At 51.3% G+C, this 26,722-nt stretch overlaps 1 protein-coding gene across 1 annotated transcript in view; it reads left to right on the plus strand.

The window, feature by feature from the left end:
• The window catches only part of LOC140425682 (uncharacterized), a 171,571-nt gene that overhangs the window by 78,897 nt on the left and 65,952 nt on the right, over positions 1-26,722 (plus strand). Inside the window, exon 6 of the mRNA XM_072510177.1 lies at positions 21,423-21,616. Coding sequence (XP_072366278.1) covers positions 21,423-21,616 — 194 coding nt within the window. The remainder of the gene's footprint in view (positions 1-21,422; positions 21,617-26,722) is intronic.

Raw genomic sequence — 26,722 nt, forward strand, 5'->3', positions numbered from 1 at the left:
AATCACTGTCTCACCGTGCGGCCCTGCGCTGTGAGGCAGCAGTGCTAATCACTGTGTCACCGTGCGGCCCTGCGCTGTGAGGCAGCAGTGCTAATCACTGTGTCACCGTGCGGCCCTGGTGCTGTGAGGCAGCAGTGCTAATCACTGTGTCACCGTGCGGCCCTGCGCTGTGAGGCAGCTAATCACTGTGTCACCGTGCGGCCCTGCGCTGTGAGGCAGCAGTGCTAATCACTGTGTCACCGTGCGGCCCTGCGCTGTGAGGCAGCAGTGCTAATCACTGTGTCACCGTGCGGCCCTGCGCTGTGAGGCAGCTAATCACTGTGTCACCGTGCGGCCCTGCGCTGTGAGGCAGCAGTGCTAATCACTGTCACCGTGCGGCCCTGCGCTGTGAGGCAGCAGTGCTAATAACTGAGTCACCGTGCGGCCCTGCGCTGTGAGGCAGCAGTGCTAATCACTGTGTCACCGTGCGGCCCTGCGCTGTGAGGCAGCAGTGCTAATCACTGTGTCACCGTGCGGCCCTGGCACTGTGAGGCAGCAGTGCTAATCACTGTGTCACCGTGCGGCCCTGCGCTGTGAGGCAGCAGTGCTAATCACTGTGTCACCGTGCGGCCCTGCGCTGTGAGGCAGCAGTGCTAATCACTGTGTCACCGTGCGGCCCTGCGCTGTGAGGCAGCAGTGCTAATCACTGTGTCACCGTGCGGCCCTGCGCTGTGAGGCAGCAGTGCTAATCACTGTGTCACCGTGCTGCCCTGCGCTGTGAGGCAGCAGTGCTAATCACTGTGTCACCGTGCGGCCCTGCGCTGTGAGGCAGCAGTGCTAATCACTGTGTCACCGTGCGGCCCTGCGCTGTGAGGCAGCAGTGCTAATCACTGTGTCACCGTGCGGCCCTGCGCTGTGAGGCAGCAGTGCTAATCACTGTGTCACCGTGCGGCCCTGCGCTGTGAGGCAGCAGTGCTAACCACTGTGTCACCGTGCGGCCCTGCGCTGTGAGGCAGCAGTGCTAATCACTGTCACCGTGCGGCCCTGCGCTGTGAGGCAGCAGTGCTAATCACTGTCACCGTGCGGCCCTGCGCTGTGAGGCAGCAGTGCTAATCTCTGTGTCACCGTGCGGCCCTGCGCTGTGAGGCAGCAGTGCTAATCACTGTGTCACCGTGCGGCCCTGCGCTGTGAGGCAGCAGTGCTAATCACGGTGTCACCGTGCTGCCCTGCGCTGTGAGGCAGCAGTGCTAATCACTGTGTCACCGTGCGGCCCTGCGCTGTGAGGCAGCAGTGCTAATCACTGTGTCACCGTGCGGCCCTGCGCTGTGAGGCAGCAGTGCTAATCACTGTGTCACCGTGCGGCCCTGGCGCTCTGAGGCAGCAGTGCTAATCACTGTGTCACCGTGCGGCCCTGCGCTGTGAGGCAGCAGTGCTAATCAATGTGTCACCGTGCGGCCCTGCGCTGTGAGGCAGCAGTGCTAATCAATGTGTCACCGTGCGGCCCTGCGCTGTGAGGCAGCAGTGCTAATCACTGTGTCACCGTGCGGCCCTGCGCTGTGAGGCAGCAGTGCTAATCACTGTGTCACCGTGCGGCCCTGCGCTGTGAGGCAGCAGTGCTAATCACTGTGTCACCGTGCGGCCCTGCGCTGTGAGGCAGCAGTGCTAATCACTGTGTCACCGTGCGGCCCTGCGCTGTGAGGCAGCAGTGCTAATCACTGTGTCACCGTGCGCCCCTGCGCTGTGAGGCAGCAGTGCTAATCACTGTGTCACCGTGCGGCCCTGCGCTGTGAGGCAGCAGTGCTAATCACTGTGTCACCGTGCGGCCCTGCGCTGTGAGGCAGCAGTGCTAATCACTGTGTCACCGTGCGGCCCTGCGCTGTGAGGCAGCAGTGCTAATCACTGTGTCACCGTGCGGCCCTGGCACTGTGAGGCAGCAGTGCTAATCACTGTGTCACCGTGCGGCCCTGCGCTGTGAGGCAGCAGTGCTAATCACTGTGTCACCGTGCGGCCCTGCGCTGTGAGGCAGCAGTGCTAATCACTGTGTCACCGTGCGGCCCTGCGCTGTGAGGCAGCAGTGCTAATCACTGTGTCACCGTGCGGCCCTGCGCTGTGAGGCAGCAGTGCTAATCACTGTGTCACCGTGTGGCCCTGCGCTGTGAGGCAGCAGTGCTAATCACTGTGTCATCGTGCGGCCCTGCGCTGTGAGGCAGCAGTGCTAATCACTGTGTCACCGTGCGGCCCTGCGCTGTGAGGCAGCAGTGCTAATCACTGTGTCACCGTGCGGCCCTGCGCTGTGAGGCAGCAGTGCTAATCACTGTGTCACCGTGCGGCCCTGCGCTGTGAGGCAGCAGTGCTAATCACTGTGTCACCGTGCGGCCCTGGCGCTCTGAGGCAGCAGTGCTAATCACTGTGTCACCGTGCGGCCCTGCGCTGTGAGGCAGCAGTGCTAATCACTGTGTCACCTTGTGGCCCTGCGCTGTGAGGCAGCAGTGCTAATCACTGTGTCACCGTGCGGCCCTGGCGCTCTGAGGCAGCAGTGCTAATCACTGTGTCACCGTGCGGCCCTGCGCTGTGAGGCAGCAGTGCTAATCACTGTGTCACCGTGCGGCCCTGCGCTGTGAGGCAGCAGTGCTAATCACTGTGTCACCTTGTGGCCCTGCGCTGTGAGGCAGCAGTGCTAATCAATGTGTCACCGTGCGGCCCTGCGCTGTGAGGCAGCAGTGCTAATCACTGTGTCACCGTGTGGCCCTGCGCTGTGAGGCAGCAGTGCTAATCACTGTGTCACCGTGCTGCCCTGCGCTGTGAGGCAGCAGTGCTAATCACTGTGTCACCGTGTGGCCCTGCGCTGTGAGGCAGCAGTGCTAATCACTGTGTCACCGTGCGGCCCTGCGCTGTGAGGCAGCAGTGCTAATCACTGTGTCACCTTGTGGCCCTGCGCTGTGAGGCAGCAGTGCTAATCAATGTGTCACCGTGCGGCCCTGCGCTGTGAGGCAGCAGTGCTAATCACTGTGTCACCGTGTGGCCCTGCGCTGTGAGGCATCAGGGCTAATCACTGTGTCACCGTGCGGCCCTGCGCTGTGAGGCAGCAGTGCTAATCACTGTGTCACCGTGCGGCCCTGCACTGTGAGGCAGCAGTGCTAATCACTGTGTCACCGTGCGGCCCTGCGCTGTGAGGCAGCAGTGCTAATCACTGTCACCGTGCGGCCCTGCGCTGTGAGGCAGCAGTGCTAATCACTGTGTCACCGAGCGGCCCTGCACTGTGAGGCAGCAGTGCTAATCACTGTGTCACCGTGCGGCCCTGCGCTGTGAGGCAGCAGTGCTAATCAATGTGTCACCGTGCGCCCCTGCGCTGTGAGGCAGCAGTGCTAATCACTGTGTCACCGTGTGGCCCTGCGCTGTGAGGCAGCAGTGCTAATCACTGTGTCACCGTGCGGCCCTGCGCTGTGAGGCAGCAGTGCTAATCACTGTGTCACCGTGCGGCCCCTGCGCTGTGAGGCAGCAGTGCTAATCACTGTGTCACCGTGTGGCCCTGCGCTGTGAGGCAGCAGTGCTAATCACTGTGTCACCGTGCGGCCCTGCGCTGTGAGGCAGCAGTGCTAACCACTGTGTCACCGTGCGGCCCTGCGCTGTGAGGCAGCAGTGCTAATCACTGTGTCACTGTGCGGCACTGCGCTGTGAGGCAGCAGTGCTAATCACTGTGTCACCGTGCGGCCCTGCGCTGTGAGGCAGCAGTGCTAATCACAGTGTCACCGTGCGGCCCTGCGCTGTGAGGCAGCAGTGCTAATCACTGTGTCACCGTGCGGCCCTGCGCTGTGAGGCAGCAGTGCTAATCACTGTGTCACCGTGCGGCCCTGCGCTGTGAGGCAGCAGTGCTAATCACTGTGTCACCGTGCGGCCCTGCGCTGTGAGGCAGCAGTGCTAATCACAGTGTCACCGTGCGGCCCTGCGCTGTGAGGCAGCAGTGCTAATCACTGTGTCACCGTGCGGCCCTGCGCTGTGAGGCAGCAGTGCTAATCACTGTGTCACCGTGCGGCCCTGGCGCTCTGAGGCAGCAGTGCTAATCACTGTCACCGTGATGCCCTGGCACTGTGAGACAGCAGTGCTAATCACTGTGTCACCGTGCGGCCCTGCGCTGTGAGGCAGCAGTGCTAATCACTGTGTCACCGTGCGGCCCTGCGCTGTGAGGCAGCAGTGCTAATCACTGTGTCACCGTGCGGCCCTGCGCTGTGAGGCAGCAGTGCTAATCACTGTGTCACCGTGCGGCCCTGGCACTGTGAGGCAGCAGTGCTAATCAATGTGTCACCGTGCGGCCCTGCGCTGTGAGGCAGCAGTGCTAATCAATGTGTCACCGTGCGGTCCTGCGCTGTGAGGCAGCAGTGCTAATCACTGTGTCACCGTGTGGCCCTGCGCTGTGAGGCAGCAGTGCTAATCACTGTGTCACCGTGCGGCCCTGCGCTGTGAGGCAGCAGTGCTAATCACTGTGTCACCGTGTGGCCCTGGCGCTGTGAGGCAGCAGTGCTAACCACTGTGTCACCATGCGGCCCTGCGCTGTGAGGCAGCAGTGCTAACCACTGTGTCACCATGCGGCCCTGCGCTGTGAGGCAGCAGTGCTAACCACTGTGTCACCGTGCGGCCCTGCGCTGTGAGGCAGCAGTGCTAATCACTGTGTCACCGTGCGGCCCTGCGCTGTGAGGCAGCAGTGCTAATCAATGTGTCACCGTGCGGCCCTGCGCTGTGAGGCAGCAGTGCTAATCACTGTCACCGTGCGGCCCTGCGCTGTGAGGCAGCAGTGCTAATCACTGTGTCACCGTGCTGCCCTGCGCTGTGAGGCAGCAGTGCTAATCACTGTGTCACCGTGCTGCCCTGCGCTGTGAGGCATCAGTGCTAACCACTGTGTCACCGTGCGGCCCTGGCACTGTGAGGCAGCAGTGCTAATCACTGTGTCACCGTGCGGCCCTGGCACTGTGAGGCAGCAGTGCTAATCACTGTGTCACCGTGCGGCCCTGGCGCTCTGAGGCAGCAGTGCTAATCACTGTGTCACCGTGCGGCCCTGCGCTGTGAGGCATCAGTGCTAATCACTGTGTCACCGTGCGGCCCTGGCGCTGTGAGGCAGCAGTGCTAATCACTGTGTCCCCGTGCGGCCCTGGCACTGTGAGGCAGCAGTGCTAATCACTGTGTCACCGTGCGGCCCTGCGCTGTGAGGCAGCAGTGCTAATCACTGTGTCACCGTGCGGCCCTGCGCTGTGAGGCAGCAGTGCTAATCACTGTGTCACCGTGCGGCCCTGACACTGTGAGGCAGCAGTGCTAATCACTGTGTCACCATGCGGCCCTGCGCTGTGAGGCAGCAGTGCTAATCACTGTGTCACCGTGCGGCCCTGCGCTGTGAGGCAGCAGTGCTAATCACTGTGTCACCGTGCGGCCCTGCGCTGTGAGGCAGCAGTGCTAATCACTGTGTCACCGTGCGGCCCTGCGCTGTGAGGCAGCAGTGCTAATCACTGTGTCACCGTGCGGCCCTGCGCTGTGAGGCAGCAGTGCTAATCACTGTGTCACCGTGCGGCCCTGCGCTGTGAGGCAGCAGTGCTAATCACTGTGTCACCGTGCGGCCCTGCGCTGTGAGGCAGCAGTGCTAATCACTGTGTCACCGTGCGGACCTGCGCTGTGAGGCAGCAGTGCTAATCACTGTGTCACCGTGCGGCCCTGCGCTGTGAGGCAGCAGTGCTAATCACTGTGTCACCATGCGGCCCTGCGCTGTGAGGCAGCAGTGCTAATCACTGTGTCACCGTGCGGCCCTGCGCTGTGAGGCAGCAGTGCTAATCACTGTGTCACCGTGCGGCCCTGCGCTGTGAGGCAGCAGTGCTAATCACTGTGTCACCGTGCGGCCCTGCGCTGTGAGGCAGCAGTGCTAATCACTGAGTCACCGTGCGGCCTTGCGCTGTGAGGCAGCAGTGCTAATCACTGTGTCACCGTGCGGCCCTGCGCTGTGAGGCCGCAGTGCTAATCACTGTGTCACCGTGCGGCCCTGCGCTGTGAGGCCGCAGTGCTAATCACTGTGTCACCGTGCGGCCCTGCGCTGTGAGGCAGCAGTGCTAATCACTGTGTCACCGTGCGGCCCTGCGCTGTGAGGCAGCAGTGCTAATCACTGTGTCACCGTGCGGCCCTGGCACTGTGAGGCAGCAGTGCTAATCACTGTGTCACCGTGCGGCCCTGCGCTGTGAGGCAGCAGTGCTAATCACTGTGTCACCGTGCGGCCCTGCGCTGTGAGGCAGCAGTGCTAATCACTGTGTCACCGTGCGGCCCTGCGCTGTGAGGCAGCAGTGCTAATCACTGTGTCACCGTGCTGCCCTGCGCTGTGAGGCAGCAGTGCTAATCACTGTGTCACCGTGCGGCCCTGCGCTGTGAGGCAGCAGTGCTAATCACTGTGTCACCGTGCGGCGCTGCGCTGTGAGGCAGCAGTGCTAATCACTGTGTCACCGTGCGGCCCTGCGCTGTGAGGCAGCAGTGCTAATCACTGTGTCACCGTGCGGCCCTGCGCTGTGAGGCAGCAGTGCTAATCACTGTGTCACTGTGCAGTCCTGTCACTGTGAGGCAGCAGTGCTACACACTGTCACCGTGCAGTCCTGGCACTGTGAGGCAGCAGTGCTAATCACTGTGTCACCGTGCGGCCCTGCGCTGTGAGGCAGCAGTGCTAATCACTGTGTCACCGTGCGGCCCTGCGCTGTGAGGCAGCAGTGCTAATCACTGTGTCACCGTGCGGCCCTGCGCTGTGAGGCAGCAGTGCTAACCACTGTGTCACCATGCGGCGCTGCGCTGTGAGGCAGCAGTGCTAATCACTGTGTCACCGTGCGGCCCTGCGCTGTGAGGCAGCAGTGCTAATCACTGTGTCACCGTGCGGCCCTGCGCTGTGAGGCCGCAGTGCTAATCACTGTGTCACCGTGCGGCTCTGCGCTGTGAGGCAGCAGTGCTAATCACTGAGTCACCGTGCGGCCTTGCGCTGTGAGGCAGCAGTGCTAATCACTGTGTCACCGTGCGGCCCTGCGCTGTGAGGCCGCAGTGCTAATCACTGTGTCACCGTGCGGCTCTGCGCTGTGAGGCAGCAGTGCTAATCACTGTGTCACCGTGCGGCGCTGCGCTGTGAGGCAGCAGTGCTAATCACTGTGTCACCGTGCGGCCCTGCGCTGTGAGGCAGCAGTGCTAATCACTGTGTCACCGTGCGGCCCTGCGCTGTGAGGCAGCAGTGCTAATCACTGTGTCACTGTGCAGTCCTGTCACTGTGAGGCAGCAGTGCTACACACTGTTACCGTGCAGTCCTGGCACTGTGAGGCAGCAGTGCTAATCACTGTGTCACCGTGCGGCCCTGCGCTGTGAGGCAGCAGTGCTAATCACTGTGTCACCGTGCGGCCCTGGCACTGTGAGGCAGCAGTGCTAATCACTGTGTCACCATGCGGCCCTGCGCTGTGAGGCAGCAGTGCTAATCACTGAGTCACCGTGCGGCCCTGCGCTGTGAGGCAGCAGTGCTAATCACTGTCACCGTGCAGCCCTGCGCTGTGAGGCAGCAGTGCTAATCACTGTGTCACCGTGCGGCCCTGCGCTGTGAGGCAGCAGTGCTAATCACTGTGTCACCGTGCGGCCCTGCGCTGTGAGGCAGCAGTGCTAATCACTGTGTCACCGTGCGGCGCTGTGCTGTGAGGCAGCAGTGCTAATCACTGTGTCACCGTGCGGCCCTGCGCTGTGAGGCAGCAGTGCTAATCACTGTGTCACCGTGCGGCCCTGCGCTGTGAGGCAGCAGTGCTAATCACTGTGTCACCGTGCGGCCCTGCGCTGTGAGGCAGCAGTGCTAATCACTGTGTCACCGTGCGGCCCTGCGCTGTGAGGCAGCAGTGCTAATCACTGTGTCACCGTGCGGCCCCGCGCTGTGAGGCAGCAGTGCTAATCACTGTGTCACTGTGCGGCCCTGGCGCTGTGAGGCAGCAGTGCTAATCACTGTGTCACTGTGCGGCCCTGGCGCTGTGAGGCACGTGATGATGACCATGAAACCAGTGTCGATTGTGGTAAAATCCCAGCTGGGTCACGAATGTCCTTTAGGAAGGAAATCTGCCGTCCTTACCCGGTATGGCCTACACGTGACTCCAGACCCACAGCAATGTGGTTGACTCTGAAATGCCCTCAGGGACGGGCAACAAACACCGGCCCAGCGACACCCACATCCCAAAAACAAATTTAAATAAACAAGCCGTCATGCTCACACAGAGAGAGACCATTCGGCCCTCCAGCCCTGCACCATCATTGTTGATCATCCAACTCCATTTATAACAAGAGTAGAAATGAACATGTAATGGAAGTAATGCAACAAGAGTCACAGACTGCTTCGGCCCATCGAGTCAAACTATTCCCCAAACCCACAAGACAAACATACAGCACGAGGTCAGGAAAGGATTAAAAATGGCAGAGTTTGAGGGCGGCTCGGTGACACAGTGGTTTGCACTGCTGCCTCACGGGATGGCACTTTGACACAGTGGTTAGCACTGCTGCCTCACGGGGCGGCTCGGTGACACAGTGCTTAGCACTACTGCCTCACGGGGTGGCACAGTGACACAGTGGTTGGCACTAATGCCTCACGGGGCGGCTCGGTGACACAGTGGTTGGCACTAATGCCTCACGGGGCAGCTCGGTGACACAGTGGTTGGCACTAATGCCTCACGGGGCGGCTCGGTGACACAGTGGTTGGCACTAATGCCTCACGGGGCGGCTCGGTGACACAGTGGTTGGCACTAATGCCTCACGGGGCGGCTCGGTGACACAGTGGTTGGCACTAATGCCTCACGGGGTGGCACGGTGACACAGTGGTTGGCACTAATGCCTCACGGGGCGGCTCGGTGACACAGTGGTTAGCACTGCTGCCTCACGGGGCGGCTCGGTGACACAGTGCTTAGCACTACTGCCTCACGGGGTGGCACGGTGACACAGTGGTTAGCACTGCTGCCTCACGGGGCGGCTCGGTGACACAGTGGTTGGCACTAATGCCTCACGGGGTGGCACGGTGACACAGTGGTTGGCACTAATGCCTCACGGGGCGGCTCGGTGACACAGTGGTTAGCACTGCTGCCTCACGGGGCGGCTCGGTGACACAGTGCTTAGCACTACTGCCTCACGGGGTGGCACGGTGACACAGTGGTTAGCACTGCTGCCTCACGGGGCGGCTCGGTGACACAGTGGTTAGCACTGCTGCCTCACGGGGTGGCAGGTTGCACAGTGGTTAGCACTACTGCCTCACTGTGCTGAGGTCCCAGGTTCGATCCCGGCTCTGGGTCACTGTCTGTGTGGAGTTTGCACATTCTCCCCGTGTTTGCGTGGGTTTCACCCCCACAACCCAGACGATGTGCAGGTTAGGTGGATTGGCCACGCTAAATTGCCCCTGAATTGGGAAATAATGAATTGGGTACGCTAAATTCATACAAAAAAAATGACAGGGATTAAAAGCGTATGAGCGATTTGAGGATTGTTGCTGCTGAGGTCACAGAGTCCCAGATGTTTACAGCCTGGAAACAGGCCCTTCGGCCCAGCTTGTCCATGCCGCCCAGTTTCTATCACTGAGCTAGTCCCACTTGCCCACATTTGGCCCATATCCCTCTATACCCACCCTGCCCACGTAACTGTCTAACTGCTTCTTAAAGGACAAAATTGTACCCGCCTCTACTACTGCCTCTGGCAGCTCGTTCCAGACACTCACCACCCTGTGTGTGAACGAATCTCCCCCTCTGGTCTCTTTTTGAGGTCCTTGTAGGCGAGGACCTCTTCAGAATGTGGCATGTTGCAAACCTTTGGTGAGTTTGAATCTTTTCAGGATGGCCGTCCATTAGAACTCGCAGACGGTGAGTCTTCCTCTGGGGCAATCACCTTCACACAGCAGGTTCAGGTCCGTCACACACACAGACACACACATTCACTCATACAGTCACACACACAGTCACACACATACTCACACACACAGATACATACAAAATCACAAACACAGTCACACACACAGATGTACACGCACAGCCACACACACAGTCACAAACACAGCCACACACACAGTCACACCCACAGATACACACACAGTTGTACACAAAATCTCAAACAGGTACACTCACAGTCACACACATAGATATACACGCACAGTCACACATACAGTCACACATACAGTCACTCATACAGTCACACACACAGTCACATGCACAGTCACAAACAGTCACACACGCTCACACACACAGACACACACAAAATCACAAACACTGTCACACACACAGAGATACATGCACATGCACTCACAGTCACATACAGTTACACATACAGTCACACACACAGTCACACACACAGTCACAAACACAGTCACGCACACAGTTTGACACACACAGTCACAAACACAGTCACACACACAGTTTGACACGCACAGACACACACACAGCCACGAGCACAGTCACACACACAGATATACACACACAGATATACACAGTCACACACAGAGATACACACACACTGTCACACAGACAGTCACACACAGTCACATACTGATACAGACACAGCCACAGATACAATAAATAATCTTTTATTACAAAGAACAAAGAAAATTACAGCAGAGGAACAGGCCCTTCGGCCCTCCCAGCCTGCGCCGATCCAGATCCTTTATCTAAACCTGTCGCCTATTTTCCAAGGATCTACTTCCCTCTGTTCCCCGCCCGTTCATACATCTGTCTCGATGCATCTTAAATGAGGCTATCGTGCCCGCCTCTACCACCTCCGCTGGCAAAGCGTTCCAGGCACCCACCACCCTCTGCGTAAAAAACTTTCCACGCACATCTCCCTTAAACATTCCCCCTCTCACCTTGAAATCGTGACCCCTTGTAATTGACACCCCCACTCTTGGAAAAAGCTTGTTGCTATCCACCCTGTCCATACCTCTCATAATTTTGTAGACCTCAATCAGGTCCCCCCTCAACCTCCGTCTTTCCAACGAAAACAATTCTAATCTACTCAACCTTTCTTCATAGCTAGCACCCTCCATACCAGGCAACATCCTGGTGAACCTCCTTTGCACCCTCTCTAAAGCATCCACATCCTTCTGGTAATGTGGTGACCAGAACTGCACGCAGTATTCCAAATGTGGCCTAACCAAAGTCCTATACAACTGTAACATGACCTGCCGACTCTTGTACTCAATACCCCGTCCGATGAAGGCAAGCATGCTGTATGCCTTCTTGACCACTCGATCGACCTGCGTTGCCACCTTCAGGGTACAATGGACCTGAACTCCCAGATCTCTCTGTACATCAATTTTCCCCAGGACTCTTCCATTGACCGTATAGTCCGCTCTTGAATTAGATCTTCCAAAATGCATCACCTCACATTTGCCTGGATTGAACTCCATCTGCCATTTCTCTGCCCAACTCTCCAATCTATCTATATTTTGCTGTATTCTCTGACATTCCTCCTCGCTATCTGCAACTCCACCAATCTTAGTATCATCTGCAAACTTGCTAATCAGACCACCTATACCTTCGTCCAGATCATTTATGTATATCACAAACAACAGTGGTCCGAGCACGGATCCCTGTGGAACACCACTAGTCACCTTTCTCCATTTTGAGACACTCCCTTCCACCACTACTCTCTGTCTCCTGTTGCCCAGCCAGTTCTTTATCCATCTCGCTAGTACACCCTCAACCCCATACAATTTCACTTTTTCCATCCACCTGCCATGGGAATCTTTATCAAAGTCTTACTGAAGTCCATGTATATGACATCTACAGCCCTTCCCTCATCAATTAACGTTGTCACTTCCTCAAAGAATTCTATTAGGTTTGTAAGACATGACCTTCCCTGCACAAAACCATGTTGCCTATCACTGATAAGTCTATTTTCATCCAAATGTGAATAGATCCTATCCCTCAGTATCTTCTCCAACAGTTTGCCTACCACTGACGTCAAGATCACAGGTCTATAATTCCCTGGATTATCCCTGCTACTCTTCTTAAACAGAGGGGCAACATTAGCAATTCTCCAGTCCTCCGGGACCTCCCCTAAGCTCAAGGATGCTGCAAAGATACCTGTTAAGGACCCAGCAATTTCGTCCCTCACTTTCCTCAGAAACCTGGGATAGATCCCATCCGGACCTGGGGACTTGTCCACCATAATGCCTTTTAGAATACCCAAGACTTCCCCCTTCCTTATGCCGACTTGACCTAGAGTATTTAAACATCCATCCCTAGCCTCAACATCCGTCATGTCCCTCTCCTTGGTGAATACCGATGCAAAGTACTCATTAAGAATCTCACCCATTTCCTCTGACTCCACGCATAAATTCCCTCTTTTGTCTTTGAGTGGGCCAATCCTTTCTCTAGTTACCCTCTTGCTCCTTATATACGAATAAAAGGTTTTGGGATTTTCCTTAACCCTGTTAGCCAAAGATATTTCATGACCCCTTTTAGCCCTCTTTATTGCGCGTTTGAGATTTGTCCTACTTTCCCGATATTCCTCCAAAGCTTCATCAGTTTTAAGTTGCCTAGATCTTATGTATGCTTCCTTTTTCATCTTAGCTAGTCTCACAATTCCACCCGTCATCCATGGTTCCCTAATTTTGCCATTTCTATCCCTCATTTTCACAGGGACATGTCTGTCCTGCACTCTAATCAACCTTTCCTAGAAGACTCCCACATTTCAAATGTGGATTTACCCTGAAACAGCTGCTCCCAATCCCTAGCTCCTGCCGAATTTTGTTATACTTGGCCTTTCCCCAATTTAGCACTCTTCCTTTAGGACCACTCTCGTCTTTGTCCATGAGTATTCTAAAACTTACGGAATTGTGATCGCTATTCCCAAAGTAATCACCGACTGAAACTTCAACCACCTGGCCGGGATCATTCCCCAATACCAGGTCCAGTATGGCCCCTTCACGAGTTGGACTATTTACATACTGCTCTAAAAAACTCTCCTGGATGCTCCTTACAAATTCTGCTCCATCTACGCCTCCAACACGACATGTGTCCCATTCAATGTTGGGGAAGTTCAAATCTCCCATCACGACCACCCCATTGCTCCTACAATTTTCCATAATCTGTCTACATATTTGTACCTCTACTTCACGCTCGCTTTTGGGAGGCCTGTAGTAAAGTCCCAACAATGTTACTGCACCCTTCCTATTTCTTAGCTCTACCCATATTGCCTCAGTGCTCGAATCCTCCATCGTGCCCTCCTTAATCATAGCTGTGATATCATCTCTGACCAGTAATGCAACTCCTCCAGCCTTTACCTCCCTCTCTATCCCTCCTGAAGCATCTATACCCTGGGATATTTAGTTGCCAATCATGCCCTTCCCTCAACCAAGTGGATTCCGGCGGCAGCGGTGCACAGGGGCCCTCTGGGAGGTGAGTAGTGAATTTAAAAACTCTTACCTTTACAGGAGCAGCCCTTTGGATTTCGGCGGCAGCGGGGCGCAGGGGCCTTCTGGGAGGTGAGTACTTACTTTAAAAAGCCTTGCCTTTACAGGAGCAGCCCTTTGGATTTCGGCGGCAGCGGTGCGCAGGGGCCTTCTGGGAGGCGAGTAGTGAATTTAAAAGCCTTACCTTTACAGGAGCAGCCCTTTGGATTTCGGCGGCGCGCAGGGGCCTTCTGGGAGGTGAGTAGTGTATTTAAAAGCCTTACCTTTACAGGAGCAGCCCTTTGGATTTCGGCGGCAGCGGTGCGCAGGGGCCTTCTGGGAGGTGAGTAGTGTATTTAAAAGCCTTACCTGGTCCCGTGTCTGTTCTTCTTTTCTGTTTTATTTGTTTTTATTTAAGGCGGGAACCGGAAGTTCGACCCGCGGACCTCTGGGAAGTCCCCCCCCCCAACCAATAAATTCTGGTGGAGAGGAAACCCGAGGCACTACACGTGTAGTGTCTCCCACCCGCCCTCCTCCTCTAACCTAATAATAAGACCCATTGGTGTGAGGTAAGTGCCATATTATATTATTATATTATTAGCATTGTGCAGGTCAAGGTTCGGAGGTGGAGGAGCAGTCTCTGTCAGCGAGAGAACCTGAGAACATCTAAGACACTCAGAAGGTAAGAAGGTAAGTAAGTGATTTTTACTCATTTTTACTTTTATACCTTTTTTCAAATTGTGTGTGTTGGGGGGAAACTGAAGTGACATCACAGAAAAGCTGTGGCTAGTATTTGGTAACTAATTAAACATAATAACTTAATTATAATTTAGAGCGATATCTAAGCCAGAGATCGGAGAGTATTATAGTTAGCTATCGCATTTCTATTAGAAATCTAGTGCTAGGAAACAGATAGTTGACAGTAACTTTGAAATTTTTTGAAAAATATATTTTTTTAAAAAGACAAATTTTAATTTTAATTTTAATTAATTGACGCAATGTCAGTTAGAGGGGTGCTGTGCTCTGACTGTGAGATGTGGCAGGTCCGGGAGGCATCCAGCGTCCCTGATGGCTTCATCTGCAGAAAGTGCACCCAACTGGAGCTCCTCACAGACCGCATGGTTCGGTTGGAGCAGCAATTGGATGCACTTAGGAGCATGCAGGTGGCGGAAAGCGTCATAGATCGCAGTTATGTAAATGTGGTCACACCCAAGGTGCAGGCAGAGAAATGGGTGACCACCAGAAAGGGCAGGCAGTCAGTGCAGGAATCCCCTGTGGTTGTCCCCCTCTCGAACAGATATACCCCTTTGGATACTGTTGGGGGGGATAGCCTATCAGGGGAAAACAGCAGCAGCCAGAGCAGTGGCACCACGGCTGGCTCTGATGTTCAGAAGGGAGGGTCAAAGCGCAGAAGAGTAATAGTAATAGGGGACTCTATAGTCAGGCGCACAGATAGGCGCTTCTGTGGACGTGAAAGAGACTCCAGGATGGTATGTTGCCTCCCTGGTGCCAGGGTCCAGGATGTCTCCGAACGGGTAGAGGGAATCCTGAAGGGGGAGGGCAAACAGGCAGAGGTCGTTGTACATATTGGTACTAACGACATAGGCAGGAAGGGGCATGAGGTCCTGCAGCAGGAGTTCAGGGAGCTAGGCAGAAAGTTAAAAGACAGGACCTCTAGGGTTGTAATCTCGGGATTACTCCCTGTGCCACGTGCCAGTGAGGCTAGAAATAGGAAGATAGAGCAGTTAAACACGTGGCTAAACAGCTGGTGTAGGAGGGAGGGTTTCCATTATCTGGACCACTGGGAGCTCTTCCGGGGCAGGTGTGACCTGTATAAGAAGGACGGGTTGCATCTAAACCGGAGAGGCATAAATATCCTGGCCGCGAGGTTTGCTAGTGTCACACGGGAGCGTTTAAACTAGTATGGCAGGGGGGTGGGCACGGGAGCAATAGGTCAGAAGGTGAGAGCATTGAGGGAGAACTAGGGAATAGGGACAGTGTGGCTCTGAGGCAGAGCAGACGGGGAGAAGTTGCTGAACACAGCGGGTCTGGTGGCCTGAAGTGCATATGTTTTAATGCAAGGAGCATTACGGGTAAGGCAGATGAACTTAGAGCTTGGATTAGTACTTGGAACTATGATGTTGTTGCCATTACAGAGACCTGGTTGAGGGAAGGGCAGGATTGGCAGCTAAACGTTCCAGGATTTAGATGTTTCAGGTGGGATAGAGGGGGATGTAAAAGGGGAGGCGGAGTTGCGCTACTTGTTCGGGAGAATATCACAGCTGTACTGCGAGAGGACACCTCAGAGGGCAGTGAGGCTATATGGGTAGAGATCAGGAATAAGAAGGGTGCAGTCACAATGTTGGGGGTATACTACAGGCCTCCCAACAGCCAGCGGGAGATAGAGGAGCAGATAGGTAGACAGATTTTGGAAAAGAGTAAAAACAACAGGGTTGTGGTGATGGGAGACTTCAACTTCCCCAATATTGACTGGGACTCACTTAGTGCCAGGGGCTTAGACGGGTGGAGTTTGTAAGGAGCATCCAGGGGGGCTTCTTAAAACAATATGTAGACAGTCCAACTAGGGAAGGGGCGGTACTGGACCTGGTATTGGGGAATGAGCCCGGCCAGGTGGTAGATGTTTCAGTAGGGGAGCATTTCGGTAACAGTGACCACAATTCAGTAAGTTTTAAAGTACTGGTGGACAAGGATAAGAGTGGTCCGAGGATGAATGTGCTAAATTGGGGGAAGGCTAATTATAACAATATTAGGCGGGAACTGAAGAACATAGATTGGGGGCGGATGTTTGAGGGCAAATCAACATCTGACATGTGGGAGGCTTTCAAGTGGCAGTTGAAAGGAATACAGGACCGGCATGTTCCTGTGAGGAAGAAAGATAAATACGGCAATTTTCGGGAACCTTGGATGACGAGTGATATTGTAGGCCTCGTCAAAAAGAAAAAGGAGGCATTTGTCAGGGCTAAAAGGCTGGGAACAGACAAAGCCTGCGTGGAATATAAGGAAAGTAGGAAGGAACTTAAGCAAGGAGTCAGGAGGGCTAGAAGGGGTCATGAAAAGTCATTGGCAAATAGGGTTAAGGAAAATCCCAAGGCTTTTTACACGTACATAAAAAGCAAGAGGGTAGCCAGGGAAAGGGTTGGCCCACTGAAGGATAGGCAAGGGAATCTATGTGTGGAGCCAGAGGAAATGGGCGAGGTACTAAATGAATACTTTGCATCAGTATTCGCCAAAGAGAAGGAATTGGTAGATGTTGAGTCTGGAGAAGGGGGTGTAGATAGCCTGGGTCACATTGTGATCCAAAAAGACGAGGTGTTGGGTGTCTTAAAAAATATTAAGGTAGATAAGTCCCCAGGGCCTGATGGGATCTACCCCAGAATACTGAAGGAGGCTGGAGAGGAAATTGCTGAGGCCTTGACAGAAATCTTTGGATCCTCGCTGTCTTCAGGGGATGTCCCGGAGGACTGGAGAATAGCCAATGTTGTTCCTCTGTTTAAGAAGGGTAGCAAGGATAATCCCGGGAACTACAGGCCGGTGAACCTTACTTCAGTGGTAGGGAAATTACTGGAGAGAATTCTTCGAGACAGGATCTACTCCCATTTGGAAGCAAATGGACGTATTAGTGAGAGGCAGCACGGTTTTGTGAAGGGGAGGTCGTGTCTCACTAACTTGATAGAGTTTTTCGAGGAGGTCACTAAGATGATTGATGCAGGTAGGGCAGTAGATGTTGTCTATATGGACTTCAGTAAGGCCTTTGACAAGGTCCCTCATGGTAGACTAGTACAAAAGGTGAAGTCACACGGGATCAGGGGTGAGCTGGCAAGGTGGATACAGAACTGGCTAGGCCATAGAAGGCAGAGAGTAGCAATGGAGGGATGCTTTTCTAATTGGAGGGCTGTGACCAGTGGTGTTCCACAGGGATCAGTGCTGGGACCTTTGCTCTTTGTAGTATATATAAATGATTTGGAGGAAAATGTAACTGGTCTGATTAGTAAGTTTGCAGACGACACAAAGGTTGGTGGAATTGCGGATAGCGATGAGGACTGTCGGAGGATACAGCAGGATTTAGATTGTCTGGAGACTTGGGCGGAGATCTGGCAGATGGAGTTTAATCCGGACAAATGTGAGGTAATGCATTTTGGAAGGTCTAATGCAGGTAGGGAATATACTGTGAATGGTAGAACCCTCAAGAGTATTGAAAGTCAAAGAGATCTAGGAGTGCAGGTCCACAGGTCACTGAAAGGGGCAACACAGGTGGTGAAGGTAGTCAAGAAGACATACGGCATGCTTGCCTTCATTGGCCTGGGCATTGAGTATAAGAATTGGCAAGTCATGTTGCAGCTGTATAGAACCTTAGTTAGGCCACACTTGGAGTATAGTGTTCAATTCTGGTCGCCACACTACCAGAAGGATGTGGAGGCTTTAGAGAGGGTGCAGAAGAGATTTACCAGAATGTTGCCTGGTATGGAGGGCATTAGCTATGAGGAGCGATTGAATAAACTCGGTTTGTTCTCACTGGAACGAAGGAGGTTGAGGGGAGACCTGATAGAGGTATACAAAATTATGAGGGGCATAGACAGAGTGGATAGTCAGAGGCTTTTCCTCAGGGTAGAGGGGTCAATTACTAGGGGGCATAGGTTTAAGGTGAGAGGGGCAAGGTTTAGAGTAGATGTACGAGGCAAGTTTTTTACGCAGAGGGTAGTGGGTGCCTGGAACTCACTACCGGAGGAGGTAGTGAAAGCAGGGTCGATAGTGACATTTAAGGGGCATCTTGACAAATATATGAATAGGATGGGAATAGAAGGATACGGAGTCAGGAAGTGTAGAAGATTGTAGTTTAGTCGGGCAGCATGGTCGGCACGGGCTTGGAGGGCCGAAGGGCCTGTTCCTGTGCTGTACATTTCTTTGTTCTTTGTTGTTCTAAGTCTCCGTAATACCAATAACATCATATTCCCAGGTACTAATCCAAGCCCGAAGTTCATCTGCCTTACCTGCTACACTTCTCGCATTGAAACAAATGCACCTCAGACCACCTGTCCCTTTGCATTCTTCATCTCTTCCCTGTCTACTCTTCCCCTTAGTCACATTGAGTTTATTATCTAGTACCTTACTGGCTTTAGTTGCTGCCTCTTTACTGACCTCTAACTTCCTAATCTGGTTCCCATCCCCCTGCCACATTAGTTTAAAACCTCCCAACAGTGTTAGCAAAAGCACCCCTAGGACATTGGTTCCAGTCCTGCCCAGGTGTAGACCATCCGATTTGTAATGGTCCCACCACCCCCAGAACCGGTTCCAATGTCCCAAAAATCTGAACCCCTCCCCCCTGCACCATCTCTCAAGCCACGTATTCATTCTGACTATTCTTGAATTTCTACTGTGACTGTCTCGTGGCACTGGTAGCAATCCTGAGATTACTACCTTTGAGATCCTACTTTTTAACTTATCTCCTAACTCCTAAATTCTGATTGTAGGACCTCATCCCGTTTTTTTACCTATATCGTTGGTGCCTGTATGCACCACGACAACTGGGTGTTCACCCTCCGCGTTCAGTATGTCCTGCAGCCGATCTGAGACATCCCTGACCCGTGCACCCGGGAGGCAACATACCATTCGGGAGTCTCGTTTTCGACCACAGAAACGCCTGTCTACTCCCCTTACTATTGAATCCCCTCTGACTATAGCCCTGCCAGTCTGTTTCCCGCCCTTCTGTGCAGCAGAGCCAGCCACGGTGCCATGAGCCTGGCTACTACTGCCTTCCCCTGGTGAGCCATCTCCCCCAACAGTATCCAAAACGGTATACCTGTTTTGGAGGGAGATGACCGCAGGGGACACCTGAATTGCCTTCCTGCTCTTTCTCTGCCTTTTGGTCACCCATTCCCTGTCTCCCTCACCAATCCTAATCTGCGGTGTGACCAACTCACTGAACGTGCTATCCACAACCTCCTCAGCATCGCGGGTGCTCCAAAGTGAGTCCATCCGTAGCTCCAGAGCCGTCAAGCGGTCCAACAGGAGCTGCAGCTGGACACACTTCCCACACATGAAGGAGTCAGGGGCATCGGCCACATCCCTGAACTCCCACATTGAGCACGAGGTGCATAACACGGATCGGGGATCTCCTGCCATTTTTACACTCCCAACAGTAAGTTTAAAAAAAAAATTTACTCCCCTTCTGAGCAAGCACTCTCAGCAACCACTGCGCCCTGCACGGTAACACCTCAGGGAAAAGAAAAACTACTTATCAGTCACCAGCCAATCACTTTCCTGCAGGCTGTGATGTCACGGTTCAACTTCTTTCTCCTTCTACCTGCCCTCAAGTCTCCCTCTTGATCTTTACTCGGCGGGGATCCTTACAGGGATCGTCTTTTTTTTTGGTTGGAGGAGGAGGTAGGGAAACACTGAAGAAGTGTTTGAGGTTTAACTGTCACTTGACAAGAGCTCCTCCACAAACCACCTTTTGGATGCAGTGACCGCAATGCACTGATGCAAATTTTCCCCGCAACAGCCAATCAGCAGTTCCGCTCTACTGCCCTCTGCTGGATGCTTGCCTTGACTCGAACACCTAGGGTATCTTGCTCAACTACATTTTCTGGATGCAGTGACTGCAATGCATGGATGCAAATTTTACCCGCAACAGCCAATAAGCAGCTCCATTCTACTGCCCACTGCTTTATATTCACAAGTTACTGTGAAAAACCCCTAGTTGCCACATACCGCCGCCTGTTCGGGGAGGCTGGTACAGGAATTGAACCCGCGCTGCTGGTCTAGTTCTGCATCACAAGCCAGCTGTTTAGCCCGCTGTGCTAAACCAACCCCCACTGAGCTAAATCAACACAGATACACTCACAGATGCATACACAGACACACACACAGTCACAAACACAGTCACACACACAGATACACGCACAGATGCATACACAGATGCATACACAGATACATACACAGTCACAAACACAGTCACACACACAGTCACACACACAGATACACACACAGATACAAGCACAGATGCATACACAGATACATACACAGTCACAAACACAGATATACACACAGATACACAGTCACACACACAGATACACACAGTCACATGCTCAGATACACACACAGATATACAGTCATACACAGAGATACACAGTCACGGACAGCCATGGACAGTCACACACGGATACACACACATACGCACAGATACACACAGATTCACACACACAGTCAGACACGCAGTCACACACAGTCACACGCAGTCACACGCAGTCACACGCAGTCACACGCAGTCACACACACAGTCACACACGCAGATACACACAGTCACACACAGATGCACACAGTTACTCACACAGTCACACACACACAGTCACACATGGATACACACAGTCACACATGCAGTGTCACTCATACAGGTACACAGTCACACACACAGATACACACACAGATACACACAGTCACACAGATATGCACAGGTACACACAGTCACACACACAGTCACACACACACAGTCACACATGCAGTGTCACTCATACAGGTACAAAGTCACACACACAGATACACACAGTCACACAGATACGCACAGATACACACAGTCACACACACAGTCACACACACAGTGTCACTCACACAGGTACAGTCACACATACAGGTACACAGTCACACACACAGTCACACAGAGTCACTCATACAGTCACACAGAGGCACACACAGAGTCACCTTTTCCCCCTTTCCCCAGACATGATGCAAGGCATGGTCTGGCAGTTATTCTCCAGCCTGCTGCAACCCTATCACTGCAGAGATGGCGTTTGGCCGGATTCCTGCAGAGCGAATGGTGAAACCCCCGTCTAATGCCAATTTTTGCAGACTGAAGTGTAAGGGGCAGCGGCTCAGTGGGATGTAGCACGGATTTGCTCCGTCCAGCGTCACACACAACTGATAAATCACCCATCACACAGCCTTACAGATAGGCCCAGGTTCGAATCTGCTGGCAGTGAGCTGTTGGCTGATGGACAGGGTCCTGGGTTAACCTTTGGTGTGTCTGCTATTGTAGAGTCTGCACCATCAAGTGAAATCAGACCAGGGATCGTATCAGGAGATCCAGAACAACATTAAAGAAGCCAAGAAGCTGAATGAGAGAGTGAGGGGCTGCGGCCAGCCCTGGATCATCAAACTGGCAACGTACAGAGACAGTCTGAGACACACACTGCAGAGCTGGGACAGGATGAACGCAGAGATAGACAGAAGGTGAGGAAATCAGAGTGACCGAGAGTGAGAATGGGAGACAGAGATTAGGAGTGAGTTCAGAGAATCACTGAATTTATAGGGCGGAACAGGCCATTCGGCCCATAGAGTCTGCGTCGTTGGAAAGAGCATTCTACTTCAGCCAACACCTCCACCCCATCCGCAAATGCCACCTAACCCCACAACCCCACCTGACCTTCACAGACATGGGGAGAGCGTGCAGACTCCACACAGACAGTGACGCAAAACAGGAATCGAACCTGGTGCTTTGAAGCAACAGTGATAACCACTGTGCTACCATGCCGCCCATCATTGTGAATATTGAGTAATCAGCTGTCATTGTGGGTATTGAGTAATCAGCTGTCATTGTGGCGATTGAGTAATCAGCTGTCATTGTGAGTATTGAGTAATCAGCTGTCATTGTGGGTATTGAGTAATCAGCTGTCATTGTGAGTATTGAGTAATCAGCTGTCATTGTGGGTATTGAGTAATCAGCTGTCATTGTGGGTATTGAGTAATCAGCTGTCATTGTGGGTATTGAGTAATCAGCTGTCATTGTGGGTATTGAGTAATCAGCTGTCATTGTGAGTATTGAGTAATCAGCTGTCATTGTGGGTATTGAGTAATCAGCTGTCATTGTGAGTATTGAGTAATCAGCTGTCATTGTGGGTATTGAGTAATCAGCTGTCATTGTGGGTATTGAGTAATCAGCTGTCATTGTGAGTATTGAGTAATCAGCTGTCATTGTGAGTATTGAGTAATCAGCTGTCATTGTGGGTATTGAGTAATCAGCTGTCATTGTGGGTATTGAGTAATCAGCTCTGTCATTGTGGGTATTGAGTAATCAGCTCTGTCATTGTGGGTATTGAGTAATCAGCTCTGTCATTGTGGGTATTGAGTAATCAGCTGTCATTGTGAGTATTGAGTAATCAGCTGTCATTGTGGGTATTGAGTAATCAGCTCTGTCATTGTGGGTATTGAGTAATCAGCTGTCATTGTGAGTATTGAGTAATCAGCTGTCATTGTGAGTATTGAGTAATCAGCTGTCATTGTGGGTATTGAGTAATCAGCTGACATTGTGAGTATTGAGTAATCAGCTGTCATTGTGAGTATTGAGTAATCAGCTGTCATTGTGAGTATTGAGTAATCAGCTGTCATTGTGGGTATTGAGTAATCAGCTGTCATTGTGGGTATTGAGTAATCAGCTGTCATTGTGGGTATTGAGTAATCAGCTGTCATTGTGAGTATTGAGTAATCAGCTCTGTCATTGTGGGTATTGAGTAATCAGCTGTCATTGTGGGTATTGAGTAATCAGCTGTCATTGTGAGTATTGAGTAATCAGCTGTCATTGTGGGTATTGAGTAATCAGCTGTCATTGTGAGTATTGAGTAATCAGCTGTCATTGTGAGTATTGAGTAATCAGCTCTGTCATTGTGGGTATTGAGTAATCAGCTGTCATTGTGGGTATTGAGTAATCAGCTGTCATTGTGAGTATTGAGTAATCAGCTCTGTCATTGGGTATTGAGTAATCAGCTCTGTCATTGTGGGTATTGAGTAATCAGCTGTCATTGTGAGTATTGAGTAATCAGCTGTCATTGTGAGTATTGAGTAATCAGCTGTCATTGTGAGTATTGAGTAATCAGCTCTGTCATTGTGGGTATTGAGTAATCAGCTCTGTCATTGTGGGTATTGAGTAATCAGCTCTGTCATTGTGAGTATTGAGTAATCAGCTGTCATTGTGGGTATTGAGTAATCAGCTCTGTCATTGTGGGTATTGAGTAATCAGCTGTCATTGTGGGTATTGAGTAATCAGCTGTCATTGTGGGTATTGAGTAATCAGCTGTCATTGTGGGTATTGGGTAATCAGGTGTCATTGTGGATATTGAGTAATCAGCTGTCATTGTGGGTATTGAGTAATCAGCTGTCATTGTGAGTATTGAGTAATCAGCTGTCATTGTGAGTATTGAGTAATCAGCTGTCATTGTGGGTATTGAGTAATCAGCTCTGTCATTGTGAGTATTGAGTAATCAGCTGTCATTGTGAGTATTGAGTAATCAGCTCTGTCATTGTGGGTATTGAGTAATCAGCTCTGTCATTGTGAGTATTGAGTAATCAGCTGTCATTGTGGGTATTGAGTAATCAGCTCTGTCATTGTGAGTATTGAGTAATCAGCTGTCATTGTGAGTATTGAGAAATCAGCTCTGTCATTGTGGGTATTGAGTAATCAGCTGTCATTGTGAGTATTGAGTAATCAGCTCTGTCATTGTGGGTATTGAGTAATCAGCTCTGTCATTGTGAGTATTGAGTAATCAGCTGTCATTGTGGGTATTGAGTAATCAGCTCTGTCATTGTGAGTATTGAGTAATCAGCTGTCATTGTGGGTATTGAGTAATCAGCTCTGTCATTGTGAGTATTGAGTAATCAGCTGTCATTGTGAGTATTGAGTAATCAGCTCTGTCACTGTGGGTATTGAGTAATCAGCTGTCATTGTGGGTATTGAGTAATCAGCTGTCATTGTGGGTATTGAGTAATCAGCTGTCATTGTGGGTATTGAGTAATCAGCTGTCATTGTGAGTATTGAGTAATCAGCTGTCATTGTGAGTATTGAGTAATCAGCTGTCATTGTGGGTATTGAGTAATCAGCTCTGTCATTGTGAGTATTGAGTAATCAGCTGTCATTGTGGGTATTGAGTAATCAGCTCTGTCATTGTGGGTATTGAGTAATCAGCTCTGTCATTGTGAGTATTGAGTAATCAGCTGTCACTGTGGGTATTGAGTAATCAGCTGTCATTGTGGGTATTGAGTAATCAGCTGTCATTGTGAGTATTGAGTAATCAGCTGTCACTGTGGGTATTGAGTAATCAGCTGTCATTGTGGGTATTGAGTAATCAGCTGTCATTGTGAGTATTGAGTAATCAGCTGTCATTGTGGGTATTGAGTAATCAGCTCTGTCATTGTGAGTATTGAGTAATCAGCTGTCACTGTGGGTATTGAGTAATCAGCTGTCATTGTGGGTATTGAGTAATCAGCTGTCATTGTGAGTATTGAGTAATCAGCTGTCATTGTGAGTATTGAGTAATCAGCTCTGTCATTGTGGGTATTGAGTAATCAGCTCTGTCATTGTGGGTATTGAGTAATCAGCTGTCATTGTGGGTATTGAGTAATCAGCTGTCATTGTGGGTATTGAGTAATCAGCTGTCATTGTGGGTATTGAGTAATCAGCTGTCATTGTGGGTATTGAGTAATCAGCTGTCATTGTGGGTATTGAGTAATCAGCTGTCATTGTGAGTATTGAGTAATCAGCTGTCATTGTGAGTATTGAGTAATCAGCTGTCATTGTGGGTATTGAGTAATCAGCTCTGTCATTGGGTATTGAGTAATCAGCTCTGTCATTGTGGGTATTGAGTAATCAGCTGTCATTGTGAGTATTGAGTAATCAGCTCTGTCATTGTGGGTATTGAGTAATCAGCTCTGTCATTGTGAGTATTGAGTAATCAGCTGTCATTGTGGGTATTGAGTAATCAGCTCTGTCATTGTGAGTATTGAGTAATCAGCTGTCATTGTGGGTATTGAGTAATCAGCTGGCATTGTGAGTATTGAGTAATCAGCTGTCACTGTGAGTATTGAGTAATCAGCTCTGTCATTGTGGGTATTGAGTAATCAGCTCTGTCATTGTGAGTATTGAGTAATCAGCTGTCATTGTGAGTATTGAGTAATCAGCTGTCATTGTGAGTATTGAGTAATCAGCTCTGTCATTGTGGGTATTGAGTAATCAGCTCTGTCATTGTGGGTATTGAGTAATCAGCTGTCATTGTGGGTATTGAGTAATCAGCTGTCATTGTGGGTATTGAGTAATCAGCTGTCATTGTGGGTATTGAGTAATCAGCTGTCATTGTGGGTATTGAGTAATCAGCTGTCATTGTGGGTATTGAGTAATCAGCTGTCATTGTGAGTATTGAGTAATCAGCTGTCATTGTGAGTATTGAGTAATCAGCTGTCATTGTGGGTATTGAGTAATCAGCTCTGTCATTGGGTATTGAGTAATCAGCTCTGTCATTGTGGGTATTGAGTAATCAGCTGTCATTGTGAGTATTGAGTAATCAGCTCTGTCATTGTGGGTATTGAGTAATCAGCTCTGTCATTGTGAGTATTGAGTAATCAGCTGTCATTGTGGGTATTGAGTAATCAGCTCTGTCATTGTGAGTATTGAGTAATCAGCTGTCATTGTGGGTATTGAGTAATCAGCTGGCATTGTGAGTATTGAGTAATCAGCTGTCACTGTGAGTATTGAGTAATCAGCTCTGTCATTGTGGGTATTGAGTAATCAGCTCTGTCATTGTGAGTATTGAGTAATCAGCTGTCATTGTGGGTATTGAGTAATCAGCTCTGTCATTGTGAGTATTGAGTAATCAGCTGTCATTGTGGGTATTGAGTAATCAGCTGGCATTGTGAGTATTGAGTAATCAGCTGTCACTGTGAGTATTGAGTAATCAGCTGTCATTGTGGGTATTGAGTAATCAGCTGTCACTGTGAGTATTGAGTAATCAGCTGTCATTGTGGGTATTGAGTAATCAGCTGTCATTGTGGGTATTGAGTAATCAGCTCTGTCATTGTGAGTATTGAGTAATCAGCTGTCATTGTGGGTATTGAGTAATCAGCTGTCATTGTGGGTATTGAGTAATCAGCTCTGTCATTGTGGGTTTTGAGTAATCAGCTGTCATTGTGGGTATTGAGTAATCAGCTGTCATTGTGGGTATTGAGTAATCAGCTGTCATTGTGGGTATTGAGTAATCAGCTCTGTCATTGTGGGTTTTGAGTAATCAGCTGTCATTGTGAGTATTGAGTAATCAGCTGTCATTGTGGGTATTGAGTAATCAGCTCTGTCATTGTGAGTATTGAGTAATCAGCTGTCATTGTGAGTATTGAGTAATCAGCTGTCATTGTGGGTATTGAGTAATCAGCTGTCATTGTGGGTATTGAGTAATCAGCTGTCATTGTGGGTATTGAGTAATCAGCTCTGTCATTGTGGGTATTGAGTAATCAGCTCTGTCATTGTGAGTATTGAGTAATCAGCTCTGTCATTGTGGGTATTGAGTAATCAGCTCTGTC

The sequence above is a fragment of the Scyliorhinus torazame genome, chromosome 6 (genome assembly GCF_047496885.1).
Source record: "Scyliorhinus torazame isolate Kashiwa2021f chromosome 6, sScyTor2.1, whole genome shotgun sequence".
NCBI lineage: Eukaryota > Metazoa > Chordata > Chondrichthyes > Carcharhiniformes > Scyliorhinidae > Scyliorhinus > Scyliorhinus torazame.